This window comes from Anarrhichthys ocellatus, unplaced genomic scaffold, assembly GCF_004355925.1.
Source record: "Anarrhichthys ocellatus isolate YVR2014 unplaced genomic scaffold, GSC_Weel_1.0 scaffold30, whole genome shotgun sequence".
NCBI lineage: Eukaryota > Metazoa > Chordata > Actinopteri > Perciformes > Anarhichadidae > Anarrhichthys > Anarrhichthys ocellatus.
Genome location: NW_022280060.1, coordinates 19802 through 40684, shown reverse-complemented (window position 1 = coordinate 40684; position 20883 = coordinate 19802). Strand labels below are relative to the sequence as shown.

Here is a 20883-nt window from a genome sequence, read left to right as displayed (position 1 = left end):
TTTGTTCTTGCCGAGGAGGCAGCGCAAACACACAGCATATTAATGACATCTTAGAGAAACGCACAGGTCCAATACATCTCAGCAGATGGAGGGGTGATAATGAAAAACAAGAGGAAATTTTCTGCTTGATCTATTTCCATGCATTTATGCAGACAGCAGCGTTTCATGCTGAGCTAGTACAGATTTTAGCCCCAGGTAAGGAACATACATATGTAATGACGTATGTAATGACTTTTGTATGACATGGTGAGAAACACAAAAAGGCCTCCAAGTCATACAGCGGTGTACATAACATAAAACATACAAGCATGAATTTATCTGGTCAGAAACAACACACGGACACCCGTGCACACAAAAATAGAAATGCATCTCTCTCGTCTTCCATTCGATTTTCTTTTGTGGCTGTCAGACGCCCGCGCTGTTTCAAAACAGTTCGTCTTTTAAGAGGGAATTTGCAACATACCGCACAGTCTGTCTGGTGTTATAATGCGTATGGTGCCTTCAAGTGGAGCTGTGTTTATTGTGTCCATGGTGTGAATCCAGTTAAACAACCCTTTTATGACATGTTAAGTGGAATTTTTCTGAACAAAGTTCATGACATAAAACAAAGGAAGTGGCATTTAAATATAAAATATATATATCTTTTTTGAAAATGAAACAAGGCAACTTTCCTTGAGTTGTCTGCTGCTGCTTTCGTGTGGCTTTAAATTTCACTGTGGCAGCTCATGCCAAACATTTATGAATTCTGTACTCAATATTGATAGAAGTGTCTACCAAATAGTGCGTATGTAAGCACAATTTAATTGTCCTTGTAGATCTGCCTCCTGCCAGCATCACTCGTGACCTTTTACATTTCAAAGCCACGGGGATCAATACGTACTGTAACAAGGACGCAGAGAGTTAAAGGTTGTCACATGAGCACACCTCTTCTAACAATAGTAAATCTGTCCATTTTTTCAGTTGGCAGTTGAACTGATTTTTTTTTTCTTGATGAAATGCTGGTGAGAGCTAATGGGGGCATTTGTAGAGTCAGTGTGTATTTTTGAGTTGGCGTTATTAATAAGCATTTATTTCAGCATCTTTGTTGAGTACATTTGATTATATCTTCTGTTCTGCTGGTGCGTAATGGTTTTTTCCTTTTCCTGTCGTAACATCATTATTTTTAATGGCAGCAGTATTTCAGCAGACATCTACTGACTGAGTCGTACAGTATTACAGAAGAACATCCAAAATTCCCAAAATGTCTTTTTTCAGATTGCTGACCTCTGTTTCTGTTCACTTACAAGATCAACACTCGCTGCTGTTTCTGTTTTTCCCAGAACAGCAGCAAAATTGACAATTCAAAATCAATACAGGACTAATTATTTTCTTTCACTTTTGAAATAAGAGTGATTGAGAGAATAATGAGAACTGAATAAGTAATTTTCTGTTCACCTTATACTGTTAGGATTTCAGTAAGGCGTCTTTATTGATTCAGACATAAACATAGATATACTCATAAAGCGTTCTGTGGACTACTTGGCCTTTCTGTTTGCTACAAGTTCTTGTAGCTTTGTTTTAGTAATTTAAGAATAAATAAATAAATATATATATAAATAAATAAATAAATATATATATATATATATATATATATAAATATATATATATATATATATATATATTGAGTTAGCCTAGTGCTATTGAGTTAGCGTTTGTGCTAACGTTACTGGGTTAGCTCACTGAGCAGCGGCCCCCCACTCAATCTTAGGCTCAGTGGGTGTGTGCACATGACCGAGTTAACTCCTGGACTTCGCTGTCGGTCCATTTGTGTTGTCGTCCATTTTTTTCACTATGCACTGCTGTTTGTATTTCGTGTTGTCTGTTGCTTACACAGCAAACAGGCTAAATAGAAGCTAAAAATGTCACTCAAAATGGCATTTTAAGAAATACGATCGTTCCTAGTTCTTAGAACTATGAAAAAACTTCCTCTGGTCTGAAAACCCAGCCTGTAGTCACCCTCTGGTAAAACTATTCTGTGAAAACTATGGCCCTTTCTTGTCTATTTTCACTTTGGTCAAACTAAATTATTTTTTTCCTAAAATACACGTCACGTGTGAGATTAAACTCTGTGTTTATCTCAGTGTGAGAGCTGGCAGGGCTGACATTCAGGGCTGCAGGACCATTCATAACAAACAAGGCGTGGCAGAAATGAATGACATCAATGTTGACATCCATTACAACCAAGCTATACACCATGACACTGTACACAAAGTGTAATACTCTAAAGGTCAGCTACTGGAGTCATTTATGTTTGGTTCATTTGGTTGCCTCATTCAATATACTCCTGTATACTTTAATTTTAACAGCTTATACATTAACTACTCTAAAATTGAAGGACTATATGCCCCTTTCAACATATATTTTAGTTCTGTAGGATAGGTCATTTTCGAGAAGAGAATCTAGTTTACAGTCTCCTATGCTGTAATCCTGCATTGCTGACAGAGCTAAAAAGAAAGTGCAGTGATTAAATTGACAAACTGAAGGTTGTCTTGAGGGCTTCTTAACTGATTCGAATCATCAATGTGTGGGGCACCCCCTAAAAATTACAGTGAGGCTATAACAGACCAGAGCAAACCGTTCCCATTTGTTAAGACGCTATGCATTGTTTTGTTTTGTTATCTGTACAAACAATTGAAGTGTAAAAACAACATGTTGTATTGGCAGTGACTGCTGCTGGCCAAGAAATATTCCGGCACATAACTGCACGAAAAACTACAATATGTAGTTAATTTAATTGTCCGGGGTAAATTATAGTGTCAGGTATAGTCATCACCTGTTCATGGTAAAAAAAAACAATTTTGAAAGGAAAATGTAAAACTGTGAATAGGAGTAAGTAAGGACTTTTTTCCAGAGACTGCTGTACTCACCACTCTTGCGTCTTTCGCCTCTCTCATCTCTTTGGTATGTTTTAATAATATACTGTAGTTCTCAAAGACTGTCCAGACTGACAAACACGACTGTGCTGTTTGCAGTTGATGTCACTTCACAGGATTTCTGGGAATCAAAGTCAATATTTCAAACTCCTACTGCCATTTTTGCCGCCACAGTCACTGACACACAGCACGTCGCCCTCCAAGCTCTTCACCTCTTATCTAAAGCTTTGCTTACATGAATGTCATCTATGACTTCCGATGGAGTGCAGACGGCCTAATGCAAGTGGGTGGTTTCTTTTTTTTCATCCGTGACGCATCTGCAAACAGATTGAAGTCACGCATTCAAACTCAAAACGGCTACTTTATGTTTATATTGAAGATTTTTGCTGCACTTTTTGTTATTTAAACTGGTGATAGTACACATTACTTAGCAGTGAATGTATTTTCATATCCATATTTGTTAATTTAACAAACGAAAGCTCATACAGCCACATCATAACCTCTCATGCCTCCACTTGGTTGTATCATCAGAGACTTTTACTTGTTTGAGGCTCAACTGCTGAAGATATATTCTCCAAAATAGGCCCTGGCTGAATGAAGGGAACTGACAAACACTGAAAACCTGCACTGAATGATGTTTTCTAGAAAAGTCTAACCACACACACATGAGTCACCCTGGACAAGATGGGAGCATAATTTCAAACACATCAATAGCACCTCTTTCTTTAAATGCAGAGCCTCTCCGTTTCCATTTAGACCACCTCTTCCCCACAAATCCACAGTTTGAATGGACGTGCCAGGTTTAGTGAAGTCTTCTGAGGCCGTGTATGTGATTGCTAAATTTACATCAGCTGTAGGCAGAGAGCATGGCTTACACAAAATGTTAATGGCTGATTTAGAAGATTCCCAGATGTGTAAAATCCATTACATGGTCATAGGCAACAAGAAATTCAATTTTCAGTGAACCAAAACCTTTAAAGATAACCAATTTACAGAGAACCAAACCCGTCAGTCTCTTCATGGAAATGTTATTGATGGTTTCGTCGTTAGGACGACAACTAGCTCATTTGACCCATCAGCTAAAACCCCAGCGTGCTGCCTTCCACTAGCCAGGCTAAATGCGATGTGGCTTATCGACTTGCTACGGTTACTGATTACACTGCTCGTCTGTTTTTAAAGAGGGATGGTTGAGAGGAAGTGAGAGACACAGACACCTGACTGCAAACTGACTTTAATGGATTTCTCAGTTACATAAATGACATTGATCGCAAGTGGCCCCAAATGAAATGTATTCTTGGGTAGTTATGTGACTACAGGGGGAGAGCTGAAGGTGGAGTGCCTCAGTGAAACATTTTCTCTGCACAGTTTCGTTTTTAAAAACATGATTCCTGACCTGGGGCAAATTTAGCTTTTGTCGTCGACCCAAATGCTTTGACATGAGTTCAAGAACACACATCAAGTGTTTCATCAAACATTATTCATTAGAAACATTTAGGAGAAATATTCCTGTAACAGCCTACAGTTGTTACTATAAAAAAACCTTCTACATCATCATTGCTGGGAAATTGTCCTCCAAACATGGCACATGCTTACTAAATAATTTATTGGCAAATGTCCTGATTCATCTCAAAGGCGAGGACTAGGATTCCTCTCCTCTTCAGGACAAGGCATATACCTAATGAATCATATCACTCAATATTCTGTGAACAAATACACAAGATTTCTATTCATCATGTTTGAATGGAGATATCATTTGTTCTTAATCGAATTATTTAAATGGTTCTGAAAAGCCTCTTAAACTCTCTGAGCAGAAGTTCACAGTAAAGAGAAAATATTTCTGACCTTTGCCAGTAGGTGGCAGCATTAGCTACGCCTGTATGAGACAGTTTAGCCTGACTAATGAGGTAATCAATACAAGTCTACATTTGTTTACAAAGGAAATATACCAGCCAGAGTTAAGAAATTATTAATACAGATTACAGCTGCACTCAGGGGAGTGACATTTGCAGACATAAGGATTCAACCTGAAGTACACACATTTTAAAGCAAGATTATACACAATAATGGAGTTTGGTGTTTTTCCTGCAGTAACTTATACAGCATAAGTCTTTATTGAATAGTAATAGGCCCCATTAACACCCTCCAAACATTATACATAGCAAAGCCAGCATAAAATAACAACTGATGTACTAGTAAAATAGCCATCAAAACAAGTATTTAAAAAAAATTGTGTGAATTATCCACAGAGAGCATGATTTGTATTTCGCAAAGAACAAGTTGTTCCCTGATGGTTGAATCTTGTGCGCTGAACTTAGGTTCCAAGTGTTGATGTGCGATGATTTGAGACTTCAGCTAGCTCCAGTCTTCTTACGGACTTGGATGGATTCAACCTCGGCCTCGAGCTTGGCCTGTTGACATTTCACTTCATCTTTGGGTGCTATTAAAAGACAACAGGAAAAGAGAAAAAATAACCAGTGAAATAAATACTCAGTAAACATCCAGCAAGCAGCAGACGACCTGAGAATACAGTTGATAACATGCCAAGATTGTTCTGAAATGACACACAATCACATAGTTCAAAAAAAAAACAAAAAAAAAAAAAAAACCAGTCATTCTTCCTCTCTTCGCTTCATTAGCTGAGGCAAGATGCCAAAATATCTGCACTAAAGGCAAGTCAAAGGCCGGTTAACAGAGCGGCCCACTACAGAGAAAACTGATCAATAAAACACCACAGACCCAGCATTTTACAGCTACGTACAAATGTCACAGACCCATTGGAGAGTGTGAAATGATTAACCAACAGCCAACTTTGTGATTCCAAAACTAACCCGAGGATGAGAACGCTTGTCCGGAAATTGAACCGCCTGCCCCAATCTGACCTGCCATCCCATCCAATTAAACGCATCACCCATCAGAGGTGCCTTTTCCCCGGACCACACAGTCATTATAGATATTTGTCTCCATTTAATTTCCATTTGCTGCAGATGGGCAGCAGAGGGATTCAGAGATTTTCTCCTCTTAATGCATCTATGAATTATGATGATTCAATAAAAATACTGTGTTTTATGAAACCACAGCCACTTTGTCAAGAGAAAAAATGACAAACTGTGCAATAAACCCTCACCAGCCTTTGGAGTGGAGAGAGAGGTAATACAAATGCAGATGTCTGGACTGGAGCAGGCCAGATCTGAGGGCCAGCAGTACACAAAAGTGAGAAAAACTGAACTTTAAAAATGGATTCGTGGAACACGGGAGCATTTCTGATGAGCCATGCAGCTATTATATCAACTTCAAGTAGTTTTAAGATATCATGAGTCTGTTTTTGGGACTCTATGAACATGTTTCCAAATGTTAAGTGGGTAACACAAAGAGTGACATTGTGAGATGGCATACAAACAATATAAGTTGTCAGGGATTTGCTGAGCAAGTGGAAATGGGGGGAAAATGCCCAGAGGACCACACTTAAAGTGACTTACCCCAGACTGCTGTAAAGACACGGAGACCTCACAGTGCATGAGGGATCTGGTCACGCAGCAAAGGGGGTTCTCATCAGCCCTCTACAAAGTTCACAGAGTGCAACCACTACTTAACTCAATCCTGGTCTGCAACTCTTCCTGGCCTGGCTCTCTCTAAATATTCCCAAGATAATTGCTACTTCTTCTCTAGGCCGGATTTGTCTTTTGAAAGCCGTGCTGTATGCAGATGTTGTAAGATTAAGATTAAGATAGATAGATAGATAAAAAACATTGAACTTGTAAAGCACACAGGCGCATTAATCCTCTGAATAATAATTAGTGAGCCACATGTGACACATGGGTGCTTTAGCAAGCCACATGTGTGGCATCTGGATCTCCTTCACAGCATTCACACCACAAAAAAAAAAAAAATTAAAAAAAAAAAAAAAAAAAAAAAAAAACTTCTAATGAGCCTAAAAGTGACATAGGAAGGGAAGCCAAATCTGCATGGCTTGTTGAATGTTTGCTGATCTAGGTTCTATTTCACAGTTTGTGTGTTGGTAGGCACTCCAGATACCTAAATGTATGTGCAAAAGGCTAAAAAGGTGAGTTTTTCATGATATGCCCTCTTTAAAGCAGGTATATTGCAACACCTGAATCATGGTGTTTGTCCTGTAGTTCTTCTGTATAGATCAAATCAGTGCTCTCACTTTGAATTTCTGAAAAACTAATTAGTATGAGGTAGATTCCTATCACTTATTGAGAGAGCTGAAAATGATTCCAGACTCCCATAAACTTGGCGTCATAATTTAATCTTTTGAATATTAACAGAAACCACAGTGGTTTGTAGTAGATGTTACTTACAGCAGCAGCCAGAGCTTGTCTCAGGTCTTCGATGATGTCTTCCTCATCCTCCAGACCCACAGAGAGTCTGATGAGTGTGTCATTGATCCCCAGGACATCCCTCTCGTTTTCTGGCACTGATGCATGGGTCATAATCGCCCTAAATTATGACAGAAGACAGTGCCACTTACATGAACAAAGACATCCTGCTGTTTTAACAGAGATCAGTGCTTAGAGCAGAGACAAGGGAAATAAAGTGTCTCAATTAAAATCAGTCTCATAGCGATGTTTTATTCTAGGTATCTGCTGCCCCCTTGTGGTGCTACTCCGACATTACATCTTAGATTACAGTCACTGGAAGTTTCAGTTTGAGGTAAGAAACTTGCTCCACGGGCAAAACAGACTTCAGGCTGAAGGCCCAGATCTAGTATCATCTGCTATCCTGAAATCTTGTGCTAATGATCTTGCCCCTAGTTATCGTGATCTTTTTGAATGGTCCCTTGCACAGCAGAGGCCTCGAACACCTATGCAAGGGCTTTGTTTGTCGTTTACAATTCAGCTTTTAATACTATTCTCCCATCCAGGCTGTGTGACAAACTTTCATATGGGAGTTTAACAGTTCTTGTGTAAATTAGCCCTCGACTTCTTATTGGAGAGGTCGCAGGTGGTCAAACTTAACAAAAGTTAAATTGCTGATGTGAAGGATTCTCCAAATCCTTTATCATCAGCCCAGGAGGGGCTCCACAGTACACAGAGTACTTTCCCCACCCCCGACACTGAACAACTGTTTTCCCCACTCCCAGTCTGTCATGATATTTAAATTTGCTGATGACAACACATTAGTGTTTTGGTTGTATTTTTTAAAATCTCAAACAATGATGACACAGTTTACAGGAGTGAGGTTTTATCACTGGTGGATTGGTGAAACGCAAACATGGAGTTAAAGGTTTCCAAAGCCAAGGAATTAGTAGTGCACTGTCACAGAAGCTATGGGGATCACCTAAACTTGATCAACAACAACAGAATTTAGTGGACAGCTACAAATTCCTGGAAGTGATAATCTACTTCACTTTGAAATGGGGACAACACCACTACTGTTATTATTATTATTATTATTATTATTATTATAAGAAAGCACACCAGAGACATTGCTTTTTAAAAACTATTAAAAAAAACGTGGCATATCCGTTGATGGTTTGGTGCAATTTTCAACATGTCAGCTGAGAACAGAAGACAGCTGAGCAAAGTGCTGCGTACTACAACCAGAATTATTGGCTGTGATATCCCACCGCTACAGGAAAGCTAGACTAGACTGCAAAAGAGGGGCCTTGAAGTTTGAAAAGACTGAGAAGCATTAACACCAGGTTTCAGAACAGCACATTCTGTACCCTGAAGCGGTCAACCTCCTACAACACTACCAACAGCACTGCAGGCCAAATTGCGCAACAGTGCAGATGTTTTTAATGTACTTGAAGCACTTAATCTTGTGGGTCGTTTGAAGTTGCTGCTGATTTACCTTTAGGTGCTAGTGTTTCACACATGGTGTTCTTATGTGCTGGATTGTAGCAAAATAGTAAAGAGTAAAATTCTGCATGGATACTTACGGATGTTCTGCTAAACTTTCATAACCACCGAGACTCTCAGCTATCGCAAATAACTGAAATAAAAAAAGACAGAGGACATGAAGTGAAACATAGTGCAGGATATAAATAAGGTGTAAACCTAAATAGAAGGAGCAGAAAAATGAATTCACACAAAAGACAAGTAACCAATCACAGAAACTAGCCAAGCCATGGTAATATTTGTTGCTGATATTTTGTGGGTCAGATAATTTTCAAACAGTGAGTAAAAAAAACATTCTTTGAATGTAGTTCAGTTTTGTGTCCATTCTCGAATTTGCAAAATGCATAATTTCTTGAGTAAAACATTGAAATTATCGGTTCACCGCAGTAGCTGCAGGAAATACCTGCCAGTAGGACTTTAGTTTCCCTGTCCTCTCAGTCTGGGAATCTGATCCAGTCATTTTGCAAAAGCCCGTCAGGCCTCACAACGTTGCCCACTTCCAAAACCGAGCTTTCCAGATCAAATAATAATGTACAGATTAATTACTTTGAGGTTACTGAGGAAGGCGCTGGCGTGCTCGAGTTCCCCCTTAATGTAGAAGGTGATCATCCCCGGACATCCGGTGCATTGTCTCTTCATCACTTCATGCTGGGGATGAGAGGGCAGGCCTATGTCCAAAGAGGGAAAAAACATTTAAAAAAAAAAAAAAGTCAAGTGGTGATTACATGACATTTCTGGACAAGTGGACGTTAAAGACACTTTGTTAATTTGCATTGCTTATCGTTACTACTCCAACATGCTATGGCTAGTTTATTCTACTCTTCTTCATTGTTATTCAAACAATGTAGATGTAGTTACATGTGTCATCAGAGGCAACGATTAAAAAAAACAAAACCGCACAATGCAAGGTTTAATGTGTATAAGGAGATGGGTTAATGACATCTGACAGCCAGCTGTTGTGAATGATTAGCAACCCTTACATGAGATGAAGGGTTTGTGTGTGTTTATTTAGCTTTTATGACAATCGTATAACAAAATTATAGGTAGGCGTGCTGATGAATCCATTATGCCTACATAAAAGTTAGAAAGACTACATTTTTTTGCTGCTTATGAGAAAATTAAGCTTTTGATAATGAGCCCTGGTTTGTTGGACTTGGTCTGTCGTGAGAGCACTTTCTGCATTCCTACACACACACCATTAATTAAGAAGTAACATTGGGTGTGTACGATTTGGTAGAGTGATAAATAAGGTGTGCTCCAACGATATGCTGGTGTCAAACTTGTAGGCGAGAGATTACCTGGGAAAATGACACGCTCCACTCTGGGATCTGCCTCCAGGAACTTTGCGGCAGCCATGCCGTTCTTGAAATGACACTCCATCCGCAGGTGTAGCGTCTTCAGTCCTCGGTTACACAGGAAGCAGTCAAAGGGAGACGGTACACAGCCCAGAGCTGAACCAAAACAAGATCACATTTGGGGGAAAACATTATTATTTTTTATTTTTTTTTTCTTCTTTTTAATGTAAAAGAAATGTACCACGGCTCAGAAAACATTGAAAAACACTGACCTAACAGACACGTTTTGTCAATGCAGAATGCAAGTCTAACATGTTGTTATTTCCACTCACCATTTTGCAGATACTTCAGTCGCTCATACAGATCATCACGGTTCACTGAGGCCAGACCCATTACCACGTCACTGTGACCTGACAAATTAAAAGACAGGAATATAACAAAGGTTGATTAGTAATACAGTCCAAACGTCAATTAACTTGGAGCAGAAAATCATTGATTTGTGTATTAAGAGTAAGGTCATATTTCAAGATATAACAAAACTATTGTTGTTATGATTGGATTAATTAGATTGAGATTTTAGTAAAATGGGAAAATGTACACAACCTACCGTTCATGTATTTGGTAGCTGAATACATGCAGATATCAGCTCCCAAAGCCAAGGGGCGCTAAGAGTGCACAAGACAAACACAAGTTAATCAATTACTTAACTGGAATTTGACTGTTTTTAAACTCATAAGAGTATAAAGTGCAAATCTGTCACTCTCACCTGGAAGTAGGCAGACATGAAGGTATTGTCCACAACCACCACTATGTCTTTGTTGTATTCATGGGCCACCTCAGAACAGGCCTTGATGTCTACAACCTTCATGGTGGGGTTGGTGGGTGTCTCAATCCACACCAGCTACACAAAGAAACAGCGCGCATTAAAGGTGAGTGGCAAACATGTGGCAACACACACGTCACTTCCGGCAAAAGCTAAGAGACAGCTCATCTACTGAGCCATAACAGTCATCACACAAAAATGCTGATTCACAATGACTGCTTCAACTTTGCACAAAAGAAAAAGGATACACCCGATTATGACACACTAGCAAAATCAGAACAAACTACAAACACAATAGCAATAGAAAAACGATAAAAAGAGCACTTCATTCTTGTATCAGTCCTTGACTTACTTTAGTGTTGGCCTTAAGAGCGGCCTTCAGCAGCTCTGGTTTTGTACAGTCAGCAAAAGACACCTTCAGGCCAAGTTCAGCCGCAATTGTTTGGAAGTAGCGGTTTGTGCCTTTTTTCAATTGAGAAACAAACTAAGTTAACATTTCCCCCAAAAAAAACGTGGTTCAAAACCAACTCGCACTATATACTTCCACAGCAGCATTTCGTAGTGGGGAAATTGTGGGTTTCTGATGGCATATGTCATTTGTGTTGCATCATATTTTTTCGACACAATTGTCAGTTATAAACGGGTGTCTCACCTCCGTACACGTCGTCCATGCAGACGATTCCATCACCCGTTTTGAGCATGTGAGTGATGGTAACTGTGGCTGCCAGCCCCGAGGCAACAGCAATGCCTGCAGGGGAAAAGCTCAGATCAACAAGTCCCCAAACCCGTTATGTCAGAGGGAACAGACGTTGCAGTTTGCATACATGTCCTCCATTTTGTTTCATGTTTAAATCATGATCCATTTTGTTAAATCTTTCCTCTTCATGTGAAATATGCCTGTCACGATTATATGAGCATCAGTTATACTTACAATACTTTGCCCCATCCAAAGCAGCCACAGCCTTCTCAAGACAGTTTCTTGTAGGGTTTCCACTCCGGCTGTATTCATACCCCTATATCAAAAACATGATTAGAAGACATTTCAGCCACCTTAATCAACATCTGTAATAATATACCGTGTTTAAACAGAAAGAGGAAGCAGTCTTTTGGCTGAGAAGTGTGTATGAATACATTTTAGGTTTTTGCCCTGGTGGCAAAACAAGGCTTTACAGGGTTTAACAACAGACCAACCAAACCTGTAAAGCATGCACATACATAGAGATCTGTCAGTTTAATCAAAATGCAGTTTTTGGATTCTATGAAAATATTTCGCACTTCTGAAGGACGGTCGTCATCGAGCACAAATGAAGGAGGCGTTACACTTTCCCAAAACACATCAAGGATCCAGTTTGACCTCGAGATTAGTCTAATAACTCAAAAACATAAAAGGACGCTCATTCCCCTCCTAAATTGATTGTGCAAAAAAAATGCACTCTTTTTTTATGTGATATGTGCTCTCTGTGTGGGATTGTAATAGCAGTTATGTCCAGATGACTAACCTACACTCTAATCATTGACAGAAACAAATGGCAGTTGTAAAAGTTAACCTTGATTGCAGTTTAAATGCCTCATATCTAAACTACAGGGAGAATGATAGTGATGGGAGAAACAGCACTTTATTCCCACACAGACTAATTTTAGTCTCAGTTCCCAGTCATTTTTACAACAAGAGAGAAAAATGAAGTGAAGATGTCTCTTTTCACATAGATTCACTTTTGACTGAGGAAGCAGAAGAACATTCACAGCTGTGGTGATATATTTGTCATTTATCAGGTAGAACAGGTGTATGACCAGGGTTGGACATTAGCACCAGTCACCAGTCAAATCCCATTAAAAAAAAATGCATGAGTCTGCTAAACATTTTATTTAATATTTTTATACAAGAAATTAATAATAAGGACGCCCAATCTCGCTGTATTTATATACAATGGCCATGGAAATATTAGCTTTTTAATTAGTTTACTATTCCAAAGATTATTTCTTTAGGCTACCTCCTTATGCGTTTTAAACATATACTCTGATCAAATGTATCATTGAGACTTTAGCTTTACTGACAACGTATTTCTACAACTCAAATAATTTAAAAAATAATAGCCCCTTAATAATAGCCCTATTAAATCCTCTTGTATAACGCTAAATAGGGTCTGCTTCACACACGTGTTGCCTATATATGTCACCGGATGACCCTCCACCGCCTTGAGTAACCAAGACATATCCGGCTACTTACAGCATGTTGTCCTGGTCCAATCTGCTTGAACGTGGTAGACAGAGAGATCGGCGGCACTACAGCCATTGATTTCCATTGCTCCGGTTCCTGACCGATGTGAATTGCTTCTGTGGCGAACGATTTATACGCTGAACTGAAGCCGGCGTACAAATCGCTCCGCTCGTCTTGTTTGTGATTTTGATCCATGGCAACGCGCTGCCGCAGCTGTGTACACCGCGAGAGATGAGTAGGTAATACAACGGGAGAAAGCAATTTAACTGGCCCTGCGCCGCACCCGTCGCTGTGAGTCAATCAGCTTCCATTAGCAATCGCTTGAAGGCACTGATTGGTGGCCAGAAGGGGCGTCCGGTCCACGTGCCGCTTCACGTTGTGTGATTCTGTGTGCGCGTGCTCGGGCTGTGTTCGAGGTGATGCAATATGTCCCGGGTTTTGAGTCAGGCAGGGTTACACTCGTTTACCTTTCAGCTGTCGTTTTATAACAATTTTACTTCATGAACCGAGTTTAAAAATCCGACTATTAGAAATGCCGTAAAAACTGTCTCATTATATTTAATGAAGATATAATTTTATAAAGTAAAGCTAAAAATAATGAACAAAAACTAAACTTCTCTGTAATCACTAAATACAACAATACGGATATTTCGCAACCACCACCATAACAGTTATAAAATTACACGCTGAACTTTGCGCATTTGTGTTCCTTGTGGTGAACACAACAGAGACGTTTGGCTGTACTTCTATTCTTGAGCCATAGAGGGAGGAAGGGCTCTGTTGACTCAGTGGTATCTCTATAGAGAACCAAGTCACAAGTCATTAATCAAGCCTCAGTGAGGCAGGTAAGAAAATAAATATAAAGTCAAAGATAGTAAAGAAAAGCAACCAAAATAAAGTCTATATTGAGACTGAAATAAACAAGGACCTACTTCAACTTTAGTATAAATTGAATAAACATTCTACAATGATAGTTCCACAATAATACACTACAGACATGAGACATGATATTGTGTACTGTAGGTAAGGTGCTGGATTAAGCATTCAAATATACTGTGTAGCTGTAGTTACACCCATGCATGATGCCATCTGGTAAGTCAGACAGCACTCAACAAATGAACAACAGGTGAGCTCTCTTCTCATTGCAAACCAAGTTTAAGTCAAGCATTGCTGCAGGCTTATTAGATGAACATTATTTTTTAGGGAGAACAAAATGATCAACTGTAAGAGTTTACTGATGAAATAATCTTTATTTGTCCTTTCTGACTTTAGCCTGAAGTCAGCCACAGGAATGGAAATAATTGTCCATCTGTTTGCCTGGGGCTGCTGCCGGTGTGATCTTTAAAACAGTTTATAATTGAAATGTAAATTCAGCTCTAAGTCTTCTTTTCCTCAGGCATTGGTACAGTTAATTGTGTGTAATTGTTATGCGCTTAAAGGTGAATGTCTGCCTGAATTCACATCAGTAGGCTTCTGCTAATAGAGTTAAAATACACAAAACTTTAAGATTGTTATAGTTGAAGTATAGTAGAACTTCTGTAATTAAGTACATTTTTCAAGTACTGTACATAGGTGCAGTTTTGAAGCAGCCTACTTTGCTTGATTATTTTCTCTTTATGCTACTTTACAAATCTACCAGAGGGAAATTTTTTTTGCTCCACATTTATCTTATAACTGGACGTCACATTTTTATACTTCAAGTACATTTTGGTGATAATAGTTGTAGTTAACTTGTACTTTTATTTAAGTTTTAATTTAGTAATACATCCAACAATTTTACGAATGGAGTATATTTAAAGTGTGATATTGGAACTGTGATGTAAGTGAATGATTAGAATACAAACTCTAACTCCAGGATATAAAATAGTTAAACTTTGGGGGAGTTTTTCCTGTACCGATGTGAGGGTCCCGGGACAGAGGATGTCGTATGTGTAAAGACAGTAAAGCCCTCTGAGGCAAATTTGTGATTTGTGATTTTGGGCTATACTAAATAAATTGAATTGAGTTGAATTAAAGTAAGGTGCACTCCTACCGACAGCACTGAAATGCCACTAATGCATTGACGTATAAGTTGTATTGACAATTCAATAATGTGATGTATAATACACATTAACAAAGGTACTTAGAGTACTTAATGTTTTAAGTATGTTTTATTGATAATGTTTATGTACTTTTACTGTCGTAATACTTCTTCCACCATTGCCAACCCATAGGCTGTGTATAAACAGGCAGTGGGGGAAGAAATATCCAGATCCTTTTTTAATGTAAAGATACATTATTACATGTAAATGTCCGGCATTCAAAATATTTGTACTAAATGTCGTAATGAGAAAGGTACTCTTTTTCACTTTCTATGGGACTGTCCAAAGATTCAAAGCTTCTTGAAGGTTGTTATGCAATTTTTGTCAGAGATGTTTAATACTAAAGTGTCAAACTCTGTGTGCTTGGAATACATATTTAAAGATTGAAACAGACTAAACTTATGGACTCTATCTTCCTCAAGCCAGGAGAGCTAGCATTTCACTATGTTGTAAGGATGCTCCATCATTGAGAATATAAAGGAGCTTTTTGGATTGTATGGGTCTGGACAGACTAACTTATATTGCTATGGGCAAGAGGAACGACTTTGTTTAGCTCTGGGAACCACATGAAGATTGTGAAAGTTGGAAATGTGGGGTTTATCTGAAGTAAAGAAACATACAGTACCAATACAACAGTTTGAGTATAGAAATACTTTACACACACACAACTTGCGCTAATATTAGAATACACAAATATTTCCCTACATTCTTTACAATTTCCTTCAGGAAATATAGGGAAATATTTTGTTTTTATTTGTATTCTAATATTGGTGCAAGTTCCTTTACCGAGATGACATAATAAACAACAAACATAGCCTATTTGGGAGGAAATATTTAAAATCATGACCAGAAAACCAACTGTACTTGCTATAGCTGTAAAATATCGAAGTATCCGACCTCAAATGTATTACAGTACGTTGTTGCTTTACAGAAACAAATGTATGAAAGGAATATCTATTGGCTAGAGGCCGTTAGTAACCTTTACTGAACTCTCGCGATACTACGAGGCGGAAGACAGCAGCTGAATCCTCCGTACTAGTTAATAGGAGCCGCTTATGTTGGGCAGCAAACAACAGCAGTTTGAAAGAACTAGGAGGCCAGTGAAGTGTTTGTTTTCATAGTAACCCAGTTATAGGAAGTCGCTACTCGTTCGTCTCTGAACACGCGGTCGGGTTTGCCTGTCCGGTTGAGGATTAAGTGTGTTTTCATGTTGTGCAGTTTACGGTGAGTTTACGCGAGGACTTCCACCTGGCGAATCGCATCAGTTCGCCCGGGGAGGGTCATCGTCAGCGACGACACCCTCTGCTGCCATAACTGTTTAGAAAATGACCGGAGAGAAGATCCGCTCCCTGCGCAAGGACCACAGGCCGAGCAAGGACGAGGATTTACTGGAGCCGGACGAGGAGGCTGCAACCGGGACGTTCACCGCCTCCAAGACGAACAGCAGGAGCAGAGCGAGTAAAATCTTCAGCAATCACAAGTTAGTCAAGTCTTCATCCGCTCAGCAGCAGCAGCAACAGTCACAGATTAACGCTAACGCCAACACTTTGTCAACGTCGGATGTTATCGATGACAACAACAAAAACCCCATTATCCGAACCGGGCAGGACTTCCCGGTGCACGAGTGCGTGTTCAAAGGAGATGTCCGACGCCTGTCCTCACTCATACGGACGCAGAACATCGCCCAGAAAGATGTCCACGGTGAGTCTACCATATCTCTTAACCCCGAAGGCAGGACCCCAGCACCCATCACGATCCACCAATGTTTAAGGTCCAGCAAAGGCTCTGTTTTAGTGAGCTAATAGGCCACCAGTCCCTAGCAGAGAGTAGGCGAGGCTTCTCCCTACCAAGGCCAACATGAGGAATATGTTTGACCACCCTAGTTTCTTCAGATCCAGTGCCCTCAAGTCAAGCATGTAAGAAGGAGTGTTTTACTTCAATGCCTCCTCTCACCTAGAGCACTGCAATTCCTAATTAACCAGAGCTAGTCACAAAACCCCTCTAAGATAAGCCATCTTTGATAAACACTCATTAGAAGTTGCTCCACAGCCATTGTGTATGTATTTAGGGATCATTCGCAAGACCTTTCCCAGACTGATGGCTCCTCTTCTGCGGTGCAAAGTCTGCTGGGATAACACCACAATTTCCACAGAAACCCCTTCCTGCACTAACTTAAAAGGACATGATTGTGTTGTTCCGGTTCACGTGCTGAGACAAAAGATGGCCTATTAGTTGTGCTCAGTGTCGGTGCTGGAATGTGGTCTGTCTTCAAATCCCAGCTCTGATGTTGTAAAGCAACAAGGTTGTCAGACGGGGCATTTGCCTCTGTTGTTTTGGAACTTGAGCCTATATTGTTCAAAGGTTTTGCCGTCTTCTTTGGTATGGTTCAGTGGGTTTGTGTGTTTACGCACACATTAGTTGATCCTCCACTGGAAACAGGATGAAGCCCGACTGTCACATAATGTCATTAAAATCAGTCGGTATGTTTACACGAATGAAGAAATAGAGCTTTATTAACCGTTGTACTATCCCAACATACACACACAGTTAATCAGACACATTTTTGATTAATCTGTCTGCAAAATTTAAAATAATATAATAATGAAAATTGTGTTTTTAAATGACTTGTCCGTCCAACTAAATTATAGATATTCAAATTTCAGTGATATAAACAATGAAAAGCAGAACATTGTCACATCTGAGAAGCTGGAACCATTCATTTTTGGCAGTTTTGCTCAATGAATGAGCTAAAACAATAATTTTACATTCAAAATTGATGCCTTGTGTAATAGATTAACCTTCAACATTACACTAAACATTCGGCACTACGTTTTTTTCATACTTTTTGCAGATGAAATACTGGTAATGAAATCGGTTGACACCAAGATCTGGAATAACTAGAGCAACCGGTATAATGATTTTGGAAAGCCACATTGCTAATACAGATACAATTCCGTTCACCTCCATTGAAATCCTGGCGTCTCTGTTTATCACAACATGGAGTGGGACTGCTAGCTGATTCCCAGCTTTGATTTTCACGTACATCAGGGCTTCTACTAGGCCGACCCTCTTTACTCTGGATGCTTGCCCACCACGTTCTCTCCATGGAAAATAAGCCCGAAGGAGCTGACCGGACAGTTTGGCTTCCCCTTGAGTGGTCCTCTTATGCTTATGAGGCACATTTCACATCCTAGGTAAAGAAGACCTGTGCTTCTCCACACCTGACTTGTGAAAAAAATGGCTCAATGAAGCCCAGGAGCCATCCTTGGCATAAACCCTCCCCTAACACTATATAAAAACTAGAGCACATGGCATCAGGGGTTCTGGCCGGCTTAAGTCTCAGCCCATAGAGCATGTGCTTTAACACTCTGCAGCAGTGAGATGGCCAACATGTCGTACACTGTGACTGTACATGTAATCAACCCTCCTCCATGATTGGGCATAGTTTTAGAGCCTTTAGCCTATATTTTTATACACTTGCTGATTTATTTTTTTTAAATTATTCATTCTAATTTGGCAGGGTGGTTAACAGCACGTTTTTCTGTGGTGTGACAAACTCAAACTCCTGTATTGTAGCATTACTCGGAATTAATATCCAGCTTATTTTCGGGGGCGCGGTAGGTTAATACATTATATAATATTCCTTGTCATGGTAGGAGAACACTCAATAGTCATATACTTACCATATCATTTGGACTCTCACCAGGCATATAGGCGCAGTGCTTATCACAGACTGTTGTTTCTTATTGCGATTATCAAAAGCAGCCAACAGAATCTGTTTTTTTTTGTCTCCTCTTCAGGAAACACACCATTGCATCTCGCCGTCATGATGGGGAACAAAGGTGAGTAATGTTTAAAGATGCACCTCTGTGTGGTTTATATTTGTCTCTCTGCTGCTTTCTAACTTAATCTCTCTGCTGGTCTGAATGTGTGCATTTGTCTGGCTAAGCACCACCAGACATTTGTCAAAGATCACCACCACACAAATGCCATCCCAATTTGTGAATTATTGCCTGGTCAAAAACAGAATTACTGTAGAAAACAATTTTCTCTCTTTTCTTATGGCCTTGTCTTCTATTTGATACATTAATTGGATTGGAAAATGATGATACTGCAAGAAATAGAATCCTCTCAGTGGCTGAAGTCTTTTGTTCTGATTGATGCTCCACCGCTGACTCAAACACTTTAGTTTGCTGCCTGGCGAAAGGGTTTATTAGTTGAGATGAGAGATGTCATTTTACAGAGTTATAAGTTTGAATCAGTTGTGATAAAGGTCTCACAAATGATGTTTCACACAAATGGTACAGCTATGTGTGTTGTCCCAGTAGGAAATCAAAAAGTGTAACTAGTTGAGTATCTATGTAACGCACTGTAGGATAGCAATCAGTTGGGAGTATAAGACGAATATTTTATGATGATTCGAGGCTTTGTAGAAGTCTTTACATGATTTTGTTCTTAGCTGAAATGCACAGGTTGGACTGAAAGCGTGTGCATGAAATATTAATGCAATGCAAGGAGACTTCAGAACATGCTATTGAAAAATTAATCTCCAGCAGGTTCCCAGTGACCAATTCGAGCAAAGGGTTACTTGTTCTGCACATTCCCATTCGTTTAGTGTCTGTCATTGGAGCAATTGATTTCACATTGAAGTTCAATTCCTGTCGACGAAGTGAAGGCCCTGACACTGCCTGTCGGTAATCCACATAGTGGACTGCCGAAGTGTAGTGGCGGATGGGACACTATGGAATCTATTGTGCTAATGAGGTTGCTTATCTGCCTGAGCTGCTAGCTAGTCCTCCAGGGACGCTCAGACCAGACGGGCTGAAGGCTCCAGCATGAGGTCATAGTCTGGGTGTGGCTCGCCGGTTGGGATGGAGAGGGAAAGGCTCTCTTTGTGTCGTGCATGTGTTTATTATTTACCAGACTAGTAATGGCAGTGATGTGTTTCTCATAGCCCAAGCTGACTCTTTAATAGCTTTGTTTTGTCTGACCAACACTACAACACTATACATACAGCTTAAAGTGATATGAAGCAGTGCATTTTCATACTGGAGAAGATTTATGGTTTAAAATTCAATTATCAAAATAGTTGCTGTTAAATTTTCTGTCAATCATGTGATTTGTCTAATCGTTAACTGAAGTAGAAGACGACATGTCAAGTAGACAAAAATAAGTAATATTAATACAACACCAGAATCGATGATGAATGAATGAATGAATGAATGAATGAACAACAATGGATTTTTCTATTCAATGAATACTCTTCAGGTCACTTTCTAACTCATTATTTTTTGTCCTAAACTGAAATTAAAGCTTGCAGTACACTTATTACTGTACTTCCCACCCAGTTTTGTTTTGACACTGTGGTTAGAGGTATTGGATACACACGTGTTTCCAGGGGTTGTGATATCTGTTCCCTTGGCCACACTAGATATTTTAAACTGGTTTCAGATATAACAACACAGAGAGTGTTTGGAGCCACTCTGGCGGAGATCAGGAGAGGAGATTAAAGTCTCATTATGTACATTAAGCATAACATTGGTTTGGGATAATCTGCAAAACAAACTAAGAAACATTAATGAGCACCAGTTTTGCCTCAGACTACAACAATGTGATTCTTCAACTGCTGTTTGATTCGGTCACCGAGTGTGTGTGTGTGTGTGTGTGTGTGTGTGTGTGTGTGTGTGTGTGTG

At 39.6% G+C, this 20883-nt stretch overlaps 2 protein-coding genes across 2 annotated transcripts in view; one reads left to right on the top strand and one right to left on the bottom strand.

Annotated features, from left to right (window-relative positions):
* Positions 1–4987: 4987 nt before the first annotated feature.
* cth (cystathionase (cystathionine gamma-lyase)) lies at positions 4988–13407 on the bottom strand. Its single transcript, XM_031864372.1, has 12 exons — positions 13119–13407; positions 11823–11904; positions 11544–11639; positions 11244–11353; positions 10835–10969; positions 10676–10733; positions 10401–10478; positions 10072–10224; positions 9320–9441; positions 8815–8867; positions 7232–7370; positions 4988–5349 (listed from the first exon to the last, which is right to left on the bottom strand). The coding sequence occupies exons 1-12, from the start codon at positions 13302–13304 to the stop codon at positions 5332–5334; spliced, it is 1230 nt and encodes a 409-aa protein (XP_031720232.1). The 5' UTR covers positions 13305–13407; the 3' UTR covers positions 4988–5331.
* Positions 13408–16189: 2782 nt separating this feature from the next.
* The window catches only part of LOC116392476 (ankyrin repeat domain-containing protein 13C), a 22632-nt gene continuing 17938 nt past the window's right edge, over positions 16190–20883 (top strand). The window contains exons 1-2 of the mRNA XM_031863965.1: positions 16190–16891; positions 18991–19032. Of these exons, the coding sequence (XP_031719825.1) occupies positions 16516–16891; positions 18991–19032 (418 nt within the window). The 5' untranslated portion in view covers positions 16190–16515. The remainder of the gene's footprint in view (positions 16892–18990; positions 19033–20883) is intronic.

Bases quoted from the DNA above. Each gene is read 5' to 3' on its own strand.
- cth (XM_031864372.1), bottom strand. From the start codon at position 13,304: ATGGATCAAAATCACAAACAAGACGAGCGGAGCGATTTGTACGCCGGC. The intron at 11,640-11,822 runs GTAAGTATAACT...TTTCCCCTGCAG, and splicing joins TTTGGATGGGGCAAAGTATT to GCATTGCTGTTGCCTCGGGG. The intron at 10,479-10,675 runs GTAGGTTGTGTA...TTAATTTGTCAG, and splicing joins AGCTACCAAATACATGAACG to GTCACAGTGACGTGGTAATG.